Source organism: Kogia breviceps, chromosome 4 (assembly GCF_026419965.1).
Source record: "Kogia breviceps isolate mKogBre1 chromosome 4, mKogBre1 haplotype 1, whole genome shotgun sequence".
NCBI classification, from domain to species: Eukaryota; Metazoa; Chordata; class Mammalia; order Artiodactyla; family Physeteridae; genus Kogia; species Kogia breviceps.
Genome location: NC_081313.1, coordinates 181,996,066 through 182,009,445, shown reverse-complemented (window position 1 = coordinate 182,009,445; position 13,380 = coordinate 181,996,066). Strand labels below are relative to the sequence as shown.

Genomic DNA, 13,380 nt, shown 5'->3' with positions numbered 1-13,380 from the left:
TGTGCTCTCCATGGCTGCCACTCCAGTGTTGCCATGGAGATGCTAAAGCCCCAGTCAGGGGTGCTTCGGCCCCTCTGTGTGCCTGCAGGGAGCCTGTACGTGGGGCCAAGGTCAAGGGAGCGGACAGGGCATCAGTGGGGGTCAGCTCCTCCCGCCCCTGGGGCGGGGCTGTGGACCTCAGCCCTCCCCCCGTCTCGGAAACCCAGGGGGTTGCATCCCCAGCCCCCACCGAGGCAAGCCTTGGGGTTTCTACGAGCACACAGGGGTCTCTGCGCATGCACAGGCCCTGGCGTTCCACACACACCTGACGTATGTCCTCTGCATGAATGCATGTTATTGGTGTGGGCCTCCGGGTGTCCCCCGGGTCTCATTCCACAGCCCGTGTGCCTGCCGTTGGTGGGGACTGCGGTCACCAGCACAGCCCATGCGCTGCGTGGCCTTTGCACTTCTGGGATGGGGGCTGGGGCACGAGCAGAAGAGTGGCAGCTTCCACCTTCCTGGGCCATGAGTCACAGGGAGCTCCACCCAGGTGCCCCCTCCCACGTCCCCCTCCGCCAGGAAGACCCCTCCTAGGAACAGGAGGTAAACTGAGGCCAGGGCGCAGGCAGCTGAATCTCCTGCCAATTCACAGTTGGCAGCCACCTGGGGCCTCCTAGGGATCTCAGATGTCCCCACCTACTCATGCAGGTGGGAAACGGGGTTGGGGGGGAACGGGGAGGCAGTTAAAAGTTAAACTTTTCCTCCTGGCTTCTGGCCTCCTATAGCTCTCCTCTGCCCTAGAGACCCCGGCGGCTGCTGACTGCGCGGCGTGACATGTTCCCACCCCAGGGGCATGAGTCACGCCACCAGCCATGGGCACATATGATCTGTGAGTCCCGGTTCCCCCGCGTCATGCACACGCAGCAGCGCTGTCCCCGGCTGATCCCACATCCTGGTTATGCACATGCTTTGGGGTCCACGCACAACCCCTTGTGTTCTTTCACGTAAGACATGACCATGCAAACGTTTCCATGTGTGCACACGCACACACACACGTGTGAGTTCTATGCACACACTTCCACAGCCATGTGCACTGGCACACGGCCCCATTTTCATGTTCACACAGGCATGGTCCCCAGGAAACTTGTTTCTCCATCTCTGTACCCACGAGTCCCCTGCCCACGGGCACACATGTGCACCACGCTTGGCAACGTACATACACATCCAGTCCCCGCTTCCCCCTCCCTGGCTCTGAGCCCCGGGGATCTGGGCCAGGCGGGCGGGCTGGAGTCTCTGCCAGGGCGGACCCCTTCCGCGCCCGCGCCGGGCGGCCTCCAGGTGCACCGTCCCGGCCCCCGCCTGGCCGGCCAGGAGGGGCCGGTAATTACGCGGGCCCCGGGGTCCCCCCCCAACCACGCGCCCTTCATCCCGTCCACGCCCGACCCGAGCCCAGACGCTCATTACCGCCTCCCGCCCGGTCATTAGCCGGGGTCGGGGGAGGACCCGGCGTCCGGCGGGCCCGATCCCGCGGGGAGGACAGAGGGGGCGGTGTGGGAGCAAGGAGGCCCCGCCCCCGTCCCCGTGGCAACGCCGGCGCAGCCCCGGGGGTGGTCTTCGGCGGGCGCCCGGGGAGGGGCGTCTTGTGAGTGTGCAGACAGGGACCTCCGGCCTAAGCCCGTCCGGCCGGGCAGGCGGTGAGCACCGCATGTCCCGGCCGTGAATAGCAGCCTCGCCCCCGCCCGCGGCTATTTTAAGTCCCCTCCTCGCCGACCACCCCCCAGCGCTCGGGCCGAGACGCGAGGGTGGGCCTGAGGGCGGGACGGGAACCCCCTCCCACGCTGGTGCTCGCGGCAGTCGGCTGGACGGCGGGGCGGGACCGGGAGCCCCCGGCCAGGCTGACAGCGAGGCCGTAGCTCCCCCTTGTGTCCGCGGGGAGAGCGTGGAGTCGCGGCCGAGGCAAGGAGGAAGGTGGTGCCAGCCTCCTGAGACCACCCCCCCCATCTCGCCCCTCACGGGTTCACAAGGTCCTAGGTACACACCGAGTCACAGGGACACGCCGACGTCGGTAGCCGCAGAAACACAGGTGCGCAGACAGGTAACACACCTGAGACTCAAGCACACAGTTCCCACACAATGTCTGGTGCAGGCGCACCTGGGGACAGGTATCCATAGGTAAAGGTCCACACCGTGATGGGAACCCAGGACATTCGTGGGTACGCATGGAGCCCCGTACCCAGCAACACGTTCGTAGTAAGTACACGCTTGATATCTGCTGGTGGAATGAATGAATGAACCAGGGAACTTCACAAAACCAGGAGAAGGCAGACTAGGAAGCACAGAACAGGGAGGGCGGGGGCGGGGGCGGGGGCGGGGGGCGGGCAAAGAGTGATGAGGGGCCCCGTGACTGCAAGGACCCCTTCGCCTGGTCTGGGGACAGGAGCCGCCGACCTGACTTTGCTGGGGGGGCAGATCAGAAGGCGGGGGGGATTACTCCTGGGCTGGGCATGCCTGGCCCCAGGCCCCCTCCATGGGCCCCGGCGGTAGGGTGAGAGCTGAGTGCTGATTCTCTGCTCCTTTTAGTAACCGCCCTGCGTGAGTGGCTCACGCAGCAGCAGGCTGCGGCTGATGAGGAGTTGTATGGGGGGGCTGTGGCGTGGGGGGATGAGGTGCGGACACGGCTGCCATGAGTCATGAGCTGCTGCCTGGGGGAAGGGGTCCTGAGCCCGAGGAGGGGTCCCAGCGGCCTTGTCACAGGAGACAGTGTCCATGCTCTCGTTTCTTTCCTACTGCGTCAGCTAGACCCATGGAGTCTGGGGCCTGGAGTGGGGCTGGAACTTTCCTGAGGTAGGCAGCAAAGCAGGGGTCTCTGTTCTCAAATCGCCCTAACGTTTTTGGCCGTGCTGTGCGGCATGTGGGGTCCTAGTTCCCCAGCCAGGGATTGAACCCACACCCCCTGTATTGGAAGCGCGGCGTCTTAACCACTGTACAGCCAGGGAGGTCCCTCAAATTCCCCCTTTTATGCAGAAGGTATGCCCTTTGAAGACTTTCTGGGGCAGGGGTATAGCTCGGGCCTCTGGTCTGGGCAGGCAGGGGTCTGCACTAGCTTCTTCCACCCATGGAAGGGTCCAGGGCCACAGAAGGTAACGTGAGCCAAGGCCTGGGCAGGGGGAAAGAGGTGACCACAAGAGGGGCTCCCAGGAACAGCCTTGGGGGTGAAGATCTCTGCAAAGCTGGTTTTTCCGATAGCAGAGGTCTCGGGACCCCCAGACAGAAAAAAGATGCAGAAGGAGGAGCCAAGTGGGTTCTGGGGGTGCAGAACAGTGTGCTGGTGGGCAGCTGGAGCACAGCGGTGAAAGGGAGATGGGGGGGCTGAGCTGAATTCTGGGGTGCAGTGGAGACTCGAGAGTTGGGCACAATGGTGGGTTTGAGAGCCCAAGTCGAGGTCAGCCTGAGGTCTAGAGCTAGGATGCAAAAGGTAGGTGTCTGGCCAGGTGACTGTGGGGTGTGGGTGCTGCACCAGACTGGGTGAAGTCCGGATTGGAGTGGGAGTTAGGTGTGGTTGTGGGTTGGGATTCGTAGGCAAACTGGGTTGGGTGAAGTTGGGGTGACCCAAAGTTGGGAAGCAAGAAGAATTGGGATCGTGGAGAATATTGGAGTCCACGTAAATGGAGCTGCCTCAATGTTACCGTTTGGGCGGGCCTTGGGGCGGACCACACGAAGTGGAGCGTTGGGGTTCTGAGAGTTCTTGGCTGTCGTTTATGTTGGCAAGTACATAAGGACTGACATCGGGGTTCACATGAAGTTGGGGTGTCCGAGAACTGGATCTCGGGTGGGTGTAGGGACCTGGGTGAGGTCGGTAAGTCGCCGACTGCGACTGCGGGAGCACCGCAAAGGTCTGGGTTCCAGCGACCCCAAAAGGTTCCCAGGAGGCTTGGGTCACTGGCAGAAGCCGCCCGAACCCCTTTGTTCTCCGCCACAGGCCGGGGTGGGGGGGGAGGGGAGGGGGGCCGGGCGCGCGGAAGTGGGTCAACTCCGCCCCGCCGCGCACTGGCCCCGCCTCCCGCGCGCGGGCGGGGGACTGCGGACCATGCGCGTCCCCGCCGTTCACTGTGCCCAGCGCCCGCTCGCGGGAGGGGGCGGGGCCGGCACAGGTCCGGCCCCCAGCTCATGAATATGAGGCACAGCTACGGCCTCCAGGGCTTCGAATTGGTCTGCGCGGGGCGGAGGGGCGGGCTCGGGGGCGGGGCCTGGAGACGAAGTACATAAGGCGGGCGCAGGACGCCCCCCCAGTCAGTTCGCGCGTTAGGAGGTTCGGGTCGTTGTGCTGTGCCGTCTTCCCGCCTGCGCCAGGGACCTGCCCGACTCAGTGGTGAGGGCCCTGGCGGCACCGGCTCCACGGGCCCGGGGCGGCGGGCGGCCTGCGGCCGGCCGGAGGAGGCGGGGCGGCGGCGGCACGCCCCTGGGCGGGGGCGGTGCCGGGGCGGGCCCGGGGTGTAGTCCGCCCCGCCGGCGGCGAGGGGCAGCGGAGACCGGGCCGAACCGCGGCCGGAGGGCATCTCCCGTGGGCCAGGGTATTCGCGAGCGGGACACCGCCGCAAAATGGCGGCCGCGAGCGCGAAGCTGCGCCCTGCGAAATGGCGGGAGCGCCGAGTGCCCGGATGAAGTGGCGCGGGGCGCATGCGCGCGTGGGTGGGGCCGGGCTGGGGCTCCTCCCCGATTTCCCGTTGGAGTAGTGCGAGGGCGACACAGTCCCGGTGCCACCCCCAACGCCCAAAGTTTGGGTCCCAGTTGCGTGGCTGCAGGGCGCCTTCTGGCCTGTGTTTCGGAGCCATTCAGCGGAGGCTACCAGCCTGTAAAGGGTCGGTATAAGCACCGCCCCGCTTTGATATCCGGGCGCAGAGTCCCCGCCCCGCCTGCACAGCGCCCTTCAGTGGACCAAGCACGTTGCCACTCCGTCCGCTCCGCGACGGTCGGGTTAGGAGTTAGCCCCCCCGCTGTTTGCAACGGGCAGAAACTAAGGTGCACTCAGCCCGTGACGATGGTGGCCGATGCCTGCTTTCAGGGTGCAGCCCTAAACGTCCCGTGAGGGCGTGCCCTCGCTGGAGTTCTGGGGCCCCACAGCCAGGCAGCACTGAGCAGTACTGCAGAAACGCGGTGTGGCCCCAGCTTTCAGGGACCCCCCCCCCCCCTCCGCCAGTCTGGCGAGCGGAGTTGGCCCAAACACAGAAAAGCGGCCAGGGACGCAAAGTGATAAAGGAATTAAGGGTTTGTTTGAATTAAGTCCTGGGTGTGGGCTTGGGATGATTAAAGGGCAGAAAAATAGTTTCCCAGCGTTTCCCTTCGAAACATATGTTATTTGTACAAAGTCAAGTCGGGGGTGGGGGCGTTGAGTCTCGAATCCCCTGCAGGACCTCCGAGGCTTATGATGATGTTTGTCACAGGCCGCCATGGCATCAGATGAAGGCAAGCTTTTCGTCGGAGGGCTGAGTTTTGATACCAACGAGCAGTCACTGGAGCAGGTCTTCTCAAAATATGGACAGATCTCAGAAGGTGAGGCTGGTGCCAGACTGGTGGCTGAGTGGGCTTGCTCACGGGGAGGGCTGGGTGCTGACCGTGGACCTCTCCCCTGCATAGTGGTGGTCGTGAAGGACAGGGAGACCCAGCGATCAAGGGGCTTTGGGTTTGTCACCTTTGAGAACATCGACGATGCCAAGGACGCCATGATGGCCATGAACGGGAAGGTGAGGGCCGGCTGCTCCGGGGTCCAGTGGGTCCGGGCTACAGACCGAGGGCGGGAGGTGCAGAGGCTAACCGTGTCCACTTCTGATCTCCAGTCTGTGGATGGGCGGCAGATCCGGGTCGACCAGGCTGGCAAATCGTCTGATAACCGATCCCGCGGGTACCGAGGTGGCTCTGCCGGGGGCCGGGGCTTCTTCCGCGGGGGCCGAGGCCGGGGCCGTGGGTTCTCCAGAGGTGAGTGCCACTTGCCAGGTACAAGGTGGGGGCGCTGCTGCAGGAGCTGACACTCACTCCTCCTTCGCGTCCCGTTTGTAGGAGGAGGGGACCGTGGCTACGGGGGGAGCCGGTTCGAGTCCAGGAGTGGGGGCTATGGAGGCTCCAGAGACTACTACAGCAGGTACGGGCGGCGGTCCTGCGCAGGGGGGCCTGGGAGGCTCTGTGGGGACGCTGGCACGGGGACTGGTGAGAGTCCCCCGAGGTGGCCCCCGGGGCTCACCTGTGTCCTTCCTGCAGCCGGAGTCAGGGCGGCAGCTGCGGTGACCGGAGCTCGGGCGGGTCCTACAGAGACAGCTACGACAGTTACGGTAAGCGGTGCTCCACGGGCCTGTGGTGGGAGCTCAGTGAGCCTCGGTGCCCTCTGGGCAGTGCTCAGACCCGGTCACTATGTTTGCCCCGTAAGGGACGAGACTGCCCTCTTGGGTCTCGGTGCCAGCAGCCACTTCTGCCACAGAACGTAAAGGCAAAACCAGGCTGACCAAGGAGGAAAGGGAGAGCGAGGGCCCACCGAGCAGAGCAGGCCGCATCCGTGCATGTGGGCCGTGCCCGCCACCCTCGGCCATGGGGGGGGTTGGTCGCTCCCGAGCCCCCAGGGCTGAGCCCCCAGGTTTGGGCCGGGAGTGGAATGCTGCCTCTCGTCGCGTGCTTCAGCGCCTTTACACTGTGCCTGCTTCTTGTTCTCAGCTACACACAACGAGTAAAAATCCTTCCTGCTCGAGATCGTCCTTCCAATGGCCGTATATTTAAAGATTTTGGGAGCTCCGCTGAATCGTTAATGTGTAGTGATCACACCTCCTTGTACCCACTTTTGTAGTCTTATTGGTTCTGATGTTGTCAAACACAGCCTGACTGCTTCTGGCCCCCAGATGGCCTCGTTACTATACTTTGCTTTTTAAGGAAGCGCTGTCCGTTTTTAAGAGTCTTAAAAACGTTTTGAAGAGCACTTCCAGTTTTACTTTTACCTTTTTACCGTGAGCCAAGAGTTTTGTTTTTTTTTTTTAGAAAATCACCAGGGGTTGTGAGAGTTTTTTTTGCTTTCGGTTGTGTTGCTTTTTTTCTTTTTCTTTTCAGTGGGGTCGGCCCTCTGAAGTTGGGTGCCCCGAGTCACTTCTCTTTGAGATTGAACAGACTCTGAATCTGCTCTTTGTCGCAAGCTGAGCAAGTTGTAGCTTTTTTCCAACTCGGTGTCACGTTTCTGAGTGTAGCGTGGTAGAACCGTGCGGGTGGCAGCAGAGTGCCCGGGCTGCCCTGGCCCGGCCCGGGCGCCCACCTGTCCTGTGGGACCCACAGTAGACTTGCAGACATCCCCGAGAGGTTCTTGAAAATGTGTATTTATATTGTCCTTTTTTGCCGGAAGACGTACGCATATCCCGTCAATGTTGTATCTGAAGTGGTGAAGGAATTCTTGTACGCAGTTTTCTTTGGCTTCACGAAGCCGATTAAAAGACCATCTGAATGAACTTCGCTCTGACCATCTCCCTTTGATTGCACCACACGCGCCCTCCAGGGGCTCGAGGCAGGCAGACCTGAGCAGAGAGGGCAGCTAGAGGACTAGGTCCGCAGTCCCGCGCGAGGCTGCCACAGCTAGAGGAGAAAGGCAGGGTCAGTGACGCTGGCTGGGCCCCTGTGACAGCCGACGGCCACCGGCCCCAGTTAGGCGAGCAGGTGGGTGACGGGAGCGGGCTCTCGGACCGCAGGGCACCCCAGGGTACTTCTGGCCGTGGCAGCCGGAAGGCTCGATGGGGCGGGCAGCCTATCAGGGACGGTGGACACGCAGGCGCCCGACGCTGACCCTGAACCCCTTAGTCTAGAAGCAGGCCACAGAGCAGACACAGGCAGGGTCCCCGGGTGACCACAGACTGACCGGCTCATTAGCTAGCTCTGCTGTTGCTTTACAAGTTCTGAGCGTTCTCTGCTAGCCTATGGAAGCTGCAGCCCCTCGGAGGACAGAAGTGTTGTGCGCCCAACAGAAACCTCTGAGACGCAAGCTGCTCCCTGGGCTAGCTCATATGTGGAGATAGTCCTGTAATTCGAGGTAACTCCTTTTGCTCGTCCGCATCCCTCCTCTTGTTGAGAGCTCATTTGAAAGTAAAGTCGTGTACCCGGGGAATGTTCCTTTGACTTTTTTGCTTTTCGATTTTTCTTTTTCTTTTAAAAAAAAAAAAAAATCAAGCTAGAACTAAAGGCAGACCCCGGCCGTTTGCCCTTCCCCGCCTGCAGCCAGGCGAGCGGCCCGGGCAGTTGAGCAGGATTGGAGACCACCAAACGCCCCGCCTTTTGGAATTTTTTGTTCATCAATTGACTGTCTTTTCCAGACCTCTTTGAGTCACACTCCTAACTACTAGCTCTCTCTGATGTCTGTTGCTGCCATGAGTTTTTTCTCAGAGCCCGCGCCGATTTCTAAGCAGCTCCATCCCAAGTGGGTAGCTGGCTCTGCTTAAGAGTACAAAGTGGCCTGGCCCATCCGAAAGGCGCAGGCCCGCCCTGGGCACGCTGGCCCGTGGCGGGGCCTCTTGGGTTGGCCCCGATGACTAGCTTGAGACCCTCCTAGGAGCTGTGGATGGTTTCGGGGGAGTCGGGGAGGGGCGGCTGTGAGCTCAGCTAGGGTGTCAGGGTTAACACTCCTTTGCTTTGGCAGGTTGAATGGAAGCCAGTGCGACCCGGAAGGGTGACCAGAGAGCAACAATGACCTGGGGTCACTGCCCCAGGAGGAACTTCACCCGGGAGCAAGACCCAGCGGCACAGCTGCCTGCCCTTGCAGCCCGTCACCTGTAAGTGCTTCTCAGGGTGGGAGACGTGGCTCTGTGGCCCTGGCCCTTGCGGTGGGTTCTCCCCCGTCGTGGCTGTGTGACCCCTGTCGGGGGCAGCGTCTTCATCTCCTGCTGGAGCAGCCCTTGTGTGCCCCTCTCACCTCTCCCGTCTTTCCAGCAGGTGCTTCACTGGCGAGCTTGGGGTACGGGGCTTCAAGGTGCTCCAGGAGGATGGGCGTGTGCAGCTGGCACGGCGGCCAGTCCTCACTCGCCATGTGACAAGACCAATGTGGAAGGTGCATCTGAATAAAGGGATGGTGTGTCCACCCACAAATCTGAGTCTGGTGTGGGGTGCGTCGTCGTGGAGGGCAGACACTGAGCTTCAGCCTGAGGCATGGCCGGAGGGGCTGTGGCCGGGATTCCGCTAGAGATAGCCTCCTGTTGGGGCCTTCGTTCTGGCCAGGAGCTGGATCCAGACCCTGAAGGCCAGGCGGCAGTTCATTGCCCCCCCCCCCCCCCCCGCCGGGGCAGTTTTCGGGCCGAGGGAGCCCAGGAGGTGGTCCCTTGGCGGTGTGTCCCCCAGAGCCAGGCGGAGGCCTTGTCAGAGTAACCCCGGGCACCTTCAGCTTGGCCGCCCCTGGAGCCGGCCTGTCTTCCCGGGCTGCTTGCCTCCAGCCCTGCTCTTGGGGTGCAGAACGTTGGGGCTGAGCCCTGGTTCCACGCTCTAGCTGCCTTGGGCTCTGGGCGGATTACCTCAACTCCCAGCAGGGTGCGGCTGGGTGAGGTCTGGGTCACCGGTACCCCGCTTTCTCCCACGGGATGTGTCTGGTTCCTCCTGGGCCCCGCCAAAGGCGGGATGCCCAGGTTCACAGCGGGGACAGGTCTCCCCTCCGGGAGGGCCAGGGACAGCGGGCCACCATGCTGGTCACCGAAGCCCAGGGCGATTGGGGGCGGGGACGGGAGAGTTCCAGAGCCCAGGTGGGAGGCCCGCCCGCAGGGCACGGTCGCGCCTGTCCCCTCATCGTAGCCCCCATAGGGGCGGCCGCCGTGCTCACGCTCTGGGCCGGGGACAGAACTGCGGCTCCGAGCCTTAGGGGGCGGGGTACGTGCGGGGTACCTCCCCGGCTCGGGTGAAGCGAGGTGAGCAGTCGGGGGCGGTACCGGGCCGGGCGTTTCCGGGAGCCAGGCCCCGCCCCCGCGGGCCATTGGCTAGCCCCACCCCCGCGCCAGTGAGTGACTGATCCTTGCGGGGGCGGGGCGCGGCTACCGCTTCCGCCGGGCTATGGGGCCGCGTGTGCTGCCGCCGCGGCTCCTGCTGCTGCCGGTGCTGCTGCTGCCGACGCTGCTGTGCGGAGCCGAGGACCCCACGCCCCCGTCGCTGCGCCGCACGCAGGCCACGCTCCTGCTGCGGCCCGCCCTGACGAACGAGAGCCAGCCCGGCGCGCCGCCCAACAGCACACACCCTTGGCCGCTGGGCTCGCCGGACTCGCCGCTTCTGCGTTCCCTCTACGTGGTCACGGGCCTCATCGTCCTGGCCGTGCTCTACTTCCTCATCCGGGCATACAGGTGCGTCAGGCGCACGCCGCCGCCGCCGCCCTGGCGCGGCCAATCCGCGCGCGCCTCGCGCCCCAACTGCTGCGGCGCGAGAGCCCCGCGTCTCCGGCGCGGTGCGCCATCGTCACGTAGGTGGGGACGTGGGTGGGGACGTGGGTGGGGTCAGGCAATCATGTGACGCGCCGCTCCTTCGGGATGTTGGGGTCGGTTTTCTAGATGCAGCCACCGAGACTAGAGGTTGCGGTATGATGAGGGCACCGGGAATTTCCGGGACCCTCTGCGGCTCCCCCAGCCCGGTGACGACGAGCGCAGCGCCCACTAACCCAACTTGCATCTGCCACGCGGGCCTGGCCGCATCCTACCCTGTAGTTAACGCCCACAGCCTGACCAGGGCCGGGCGGGAGCCTGCCCCCGCACCTTGCTCTTCCTGTTTCTTCAGCCCAGAGCTGGCCGTGATCGTCAGTGTTTAGGTTTTGCCCACGCTCTCCCAAAGAGATGAGGACCCCCTTTGCCTTCCCCGCAGCATACGCCCTGCCTTCTGCACGCCCGTGACCCCCTCCTCAGGCCCCTGTCCTCCCCGTTTGGCTTCCTCTCTGGGGTTGATCTCCAGAGGGCCTTTGTCACGCAGAGCTGATCATATCCAGATGCTCTGAAGGGGCCTTTTCTGTCTTGCATTGATACTGCTGTGGGTACACAGTGTTCGTCTCCCATCTGAATACGTGCCACATCCACCACAGAGGGTCGGTCCCGTGCTTTCCCTGGTGGTGGTCAGGAGCCGGGGCTTCTGCCCGTGACGGCCTTCTACTGATGTCTTTGGCAAACTCTCTCTAAGGCTCAGTCGTTTCATTAGTAAAACGGAATTACAGCGCCCCCCTCCCAGGGGTCCTCGCCCAAGGGCCTACGCCCTGGGAGCCTGCCAAGGGAGTTGTCCACGGCAACTGATAATGATTGTGACCATTATGAGAAGAAACGCAGTTGGAACCGCAAAGTTCACAGCAAGACTCTGGGAGTCGAGCAGACGAGCATTATCGGAGAAGGTGGGAAGCAGGGCAGGGTGTCAGCAGCTCCACCGAAGGGCCATGAGAGGGCCGCTGAGTGAGCCTGGGTCTGCTTCCAGATTGAAAAAACCTCAGCGGAGGAGGTACGGGCTCCTGGCCAACACTGAGGACCCCACCGAGATGGCATCGCTGGACAGCGACAAGGAGACGGTCTTTGAAACAAGGAACTTGAGATGGTAGGGCAGCCCTCCACACACCTTCAGGGGCTCCTTGGGTTGGGGGGTGGGGTCAGCAGGCCAGAGAGTTAGGAGGACTGTCGGCCGGTGAGGTCCTCAGTGCAGTCAGCACACAACAGTGGCCGGGCCTGGCTTTGCCGTCGCAGGCTGTGTGGCCTCGTCCCAGGCACGTCCATCTCCCAGCCTCAGTTTCCCATTTCTTTAAGATGGGAACGGGCTGCAGTGATTGAGTCAGTGGGCGTTTGCTCTGGGCCTGACCCCGAAGGCCAAGATCAGTGTCAGAGATGGAGAATGAACTGCGAGGTGCTACCAAAGCTGGGTGTGTGGGTCAGAGACGGCCTCTCCACGGCCCCAGCCCCGGGGTAGAGCATCGTAGGCAGAGGCAATGGCAGAGACAAAGAAAGAGGGCTGACGACGGAGGTGACCCTGTGGCCACTGGGCGCAGGGCCAGCGCGGGGAGGGATGGCCTGTTTAACCCCAGCTTGTCGGGGGCTCAGGCACAGAAACTGAGAGACCACAGGACGATTCTGACTCTCCAAGCCCCCCAAGGGAGGTGGTGTGGGTATGGCCTGGGAATCCCTCTGGTCTCGGCATCTCCTGGCTGGGGCACCCCTTTCCCTCAGGTAGGGAGTCGGCAGAGCCTGCAGGCTGGGAGTAGGGGCTGGGCAGGTTAGAGGCACAGGCACAGCGGGGCAGGGGCGGGGCGGGTGGGGCGGGCTCCCCACCCAACACTTCTCACGTCCTATCCCTTGTTTCCAGATGTACAGGTCGGGAAGGCAGCATTTCCAGCGGCCCTGTGAGAAGGACAAAAGACAGGGCCCCTCCCAGTGCTTGGAACGCCCCGCTGATTCTCCTGCCGCCAAAGAGCTTGTGTGGGGCCTGCCCGGCCTGCTGGAAGCCGCCTCAGCCTTGCCCCCGGACCAGAGCGCCCAGGATACCGGCTAGGAGCCAGAGGGCCCCCGGCAGCAGCACGCAGAACTCTGAGGCCCCCTGGCCACGTTGTGACTTGTGCCGATCGCCCTTCCTGGTGGGGATGTGGCAGCCCCAAGCCGAGGCCTGGTAGGCGGGTGGGCTGGGGGGCTTGTCTGGGAGCTCCGTATCCTTGGGCTGAGGACAATAAAGGCAGCCAGTGGTTCTGTAGCTGGTACCCAGCTCCACAGTGGGCCAGACACAGCACTCTGGCTCACAGGTGGGGGGGGTGGGCAGCAGACCTGGGCTCCATGTGGGCCTTAGTTCTCCCACCTGTGACCATTTGGTCCCATCCTCAGGTGTCCAGAGGGTCCCGTGAGGAATCCCACAAAGGAGACAAAGAGATGGGGGAGAACTACTCCCACCTGCCTGGAAAAAGACCCTGTCAGTCACTGGTTTTGAGCCTAGGGAGAACTCCTATTCATCCCGCAGAGCTCCTGCTCAGGGCTCCCCTGTCCATAATGCCTTCAGCCTGGGGCCCCTAAGGGCCATGCTCTCTGCCTCACCACACTCACAGCACTATTTCAGGGGTGTTTCCTAAGGAACCCCAGGCTGTAGTGTACGGGTCTGGAGCTTCCTGCAGCCTGAGGCTTCCTGTGCCCAGCCTGCCTCTCCCCCATCAGCCTCTTGTGGAACCACTGATGAACCTGACGCTCATCCCAGGCACCCGAGTCCTATGGGGGTACCTCAGCCCCCATCTTGGTCACCTCAGCGCCATCCCCAGAACTTGACCCCCTTTCAGGCACCGTAATCCCCTTGGAGCAATCGATCCCCACCCTGGGCACCTAACCCCTTTCCCACCTGAGCCCCATTCTGGGCTCCCGACTCCCACTGGGGTACCTGAGTGCCCATCCTGGCCACCTGCGATCCATCCTGTGT

General features: G+C 63.1%; 2 protein-coding genes across 4 annotated transcripts; both read left to right on the top strand.

Moving 5' to 3' along the window:
* Positions 1-4,224: 4,224 nt before the first annotated feature.
* Positions 4,225-9,078, top strand: CIRBP (cold inducible RNA binding protein). Of its 3 annotated transcripts, none has more exons than XR_010840494.1 (8): positions 4,225-4,348; positions 5,421-5,529; positions 5,614-5,720; positions 5,814-5,952; positions 6,034-6,115; positions 6,232-6,302; positions 8,633-8,765; positions 8,926-9,078. XR_010840494.1 is itself a non-coding variant. In XM_059060394.2 (7 exons), the coding sequence occupies exons 2-7, from the start codon at positions 5,427-5,429 to the stop codon at positions 6,693-6,695; spliced, it is 519 nt and encodes a 172-aa protein (XP_058916377.1). In that variant the 5' UTR covers positions 4,225-4,348; positions 5,421-5,426; the 3' UTR covers positions 6,696-7,454. The 3 variants fall into 3 exon arrangements, 1 of the variants encoding a protein (XP_058916377.1); XR_010840493.1 differs by having other exon boundaries at positions 8,923-9,078; XM_059060394.2 differs by lacking the exons at positions 8,633-8,765; positions 8,926-9,078 and adding an exon at positions 6,679-7,454.
* Positions 9,079-9,999: 921 nt separating this feature from the next.
* Positions 10,000-12,672, top strand: FAM174C (family with sequence similarity 174 member C). The gene is made up of 3 exons (XM_059060404.2): positions 10,000-10,310; positions 11,416-11,532; positions 12,292-12,672. Coding segments are annotated over exons 1-3 (402 nt in total). The 5' UTR covers positions 10,000-10,026; the 3' UTR covers positions 12,293-12,672.
* The last annotated feature ends 708 nt before the right edge of the window (positions 12,673-13,380 follow it).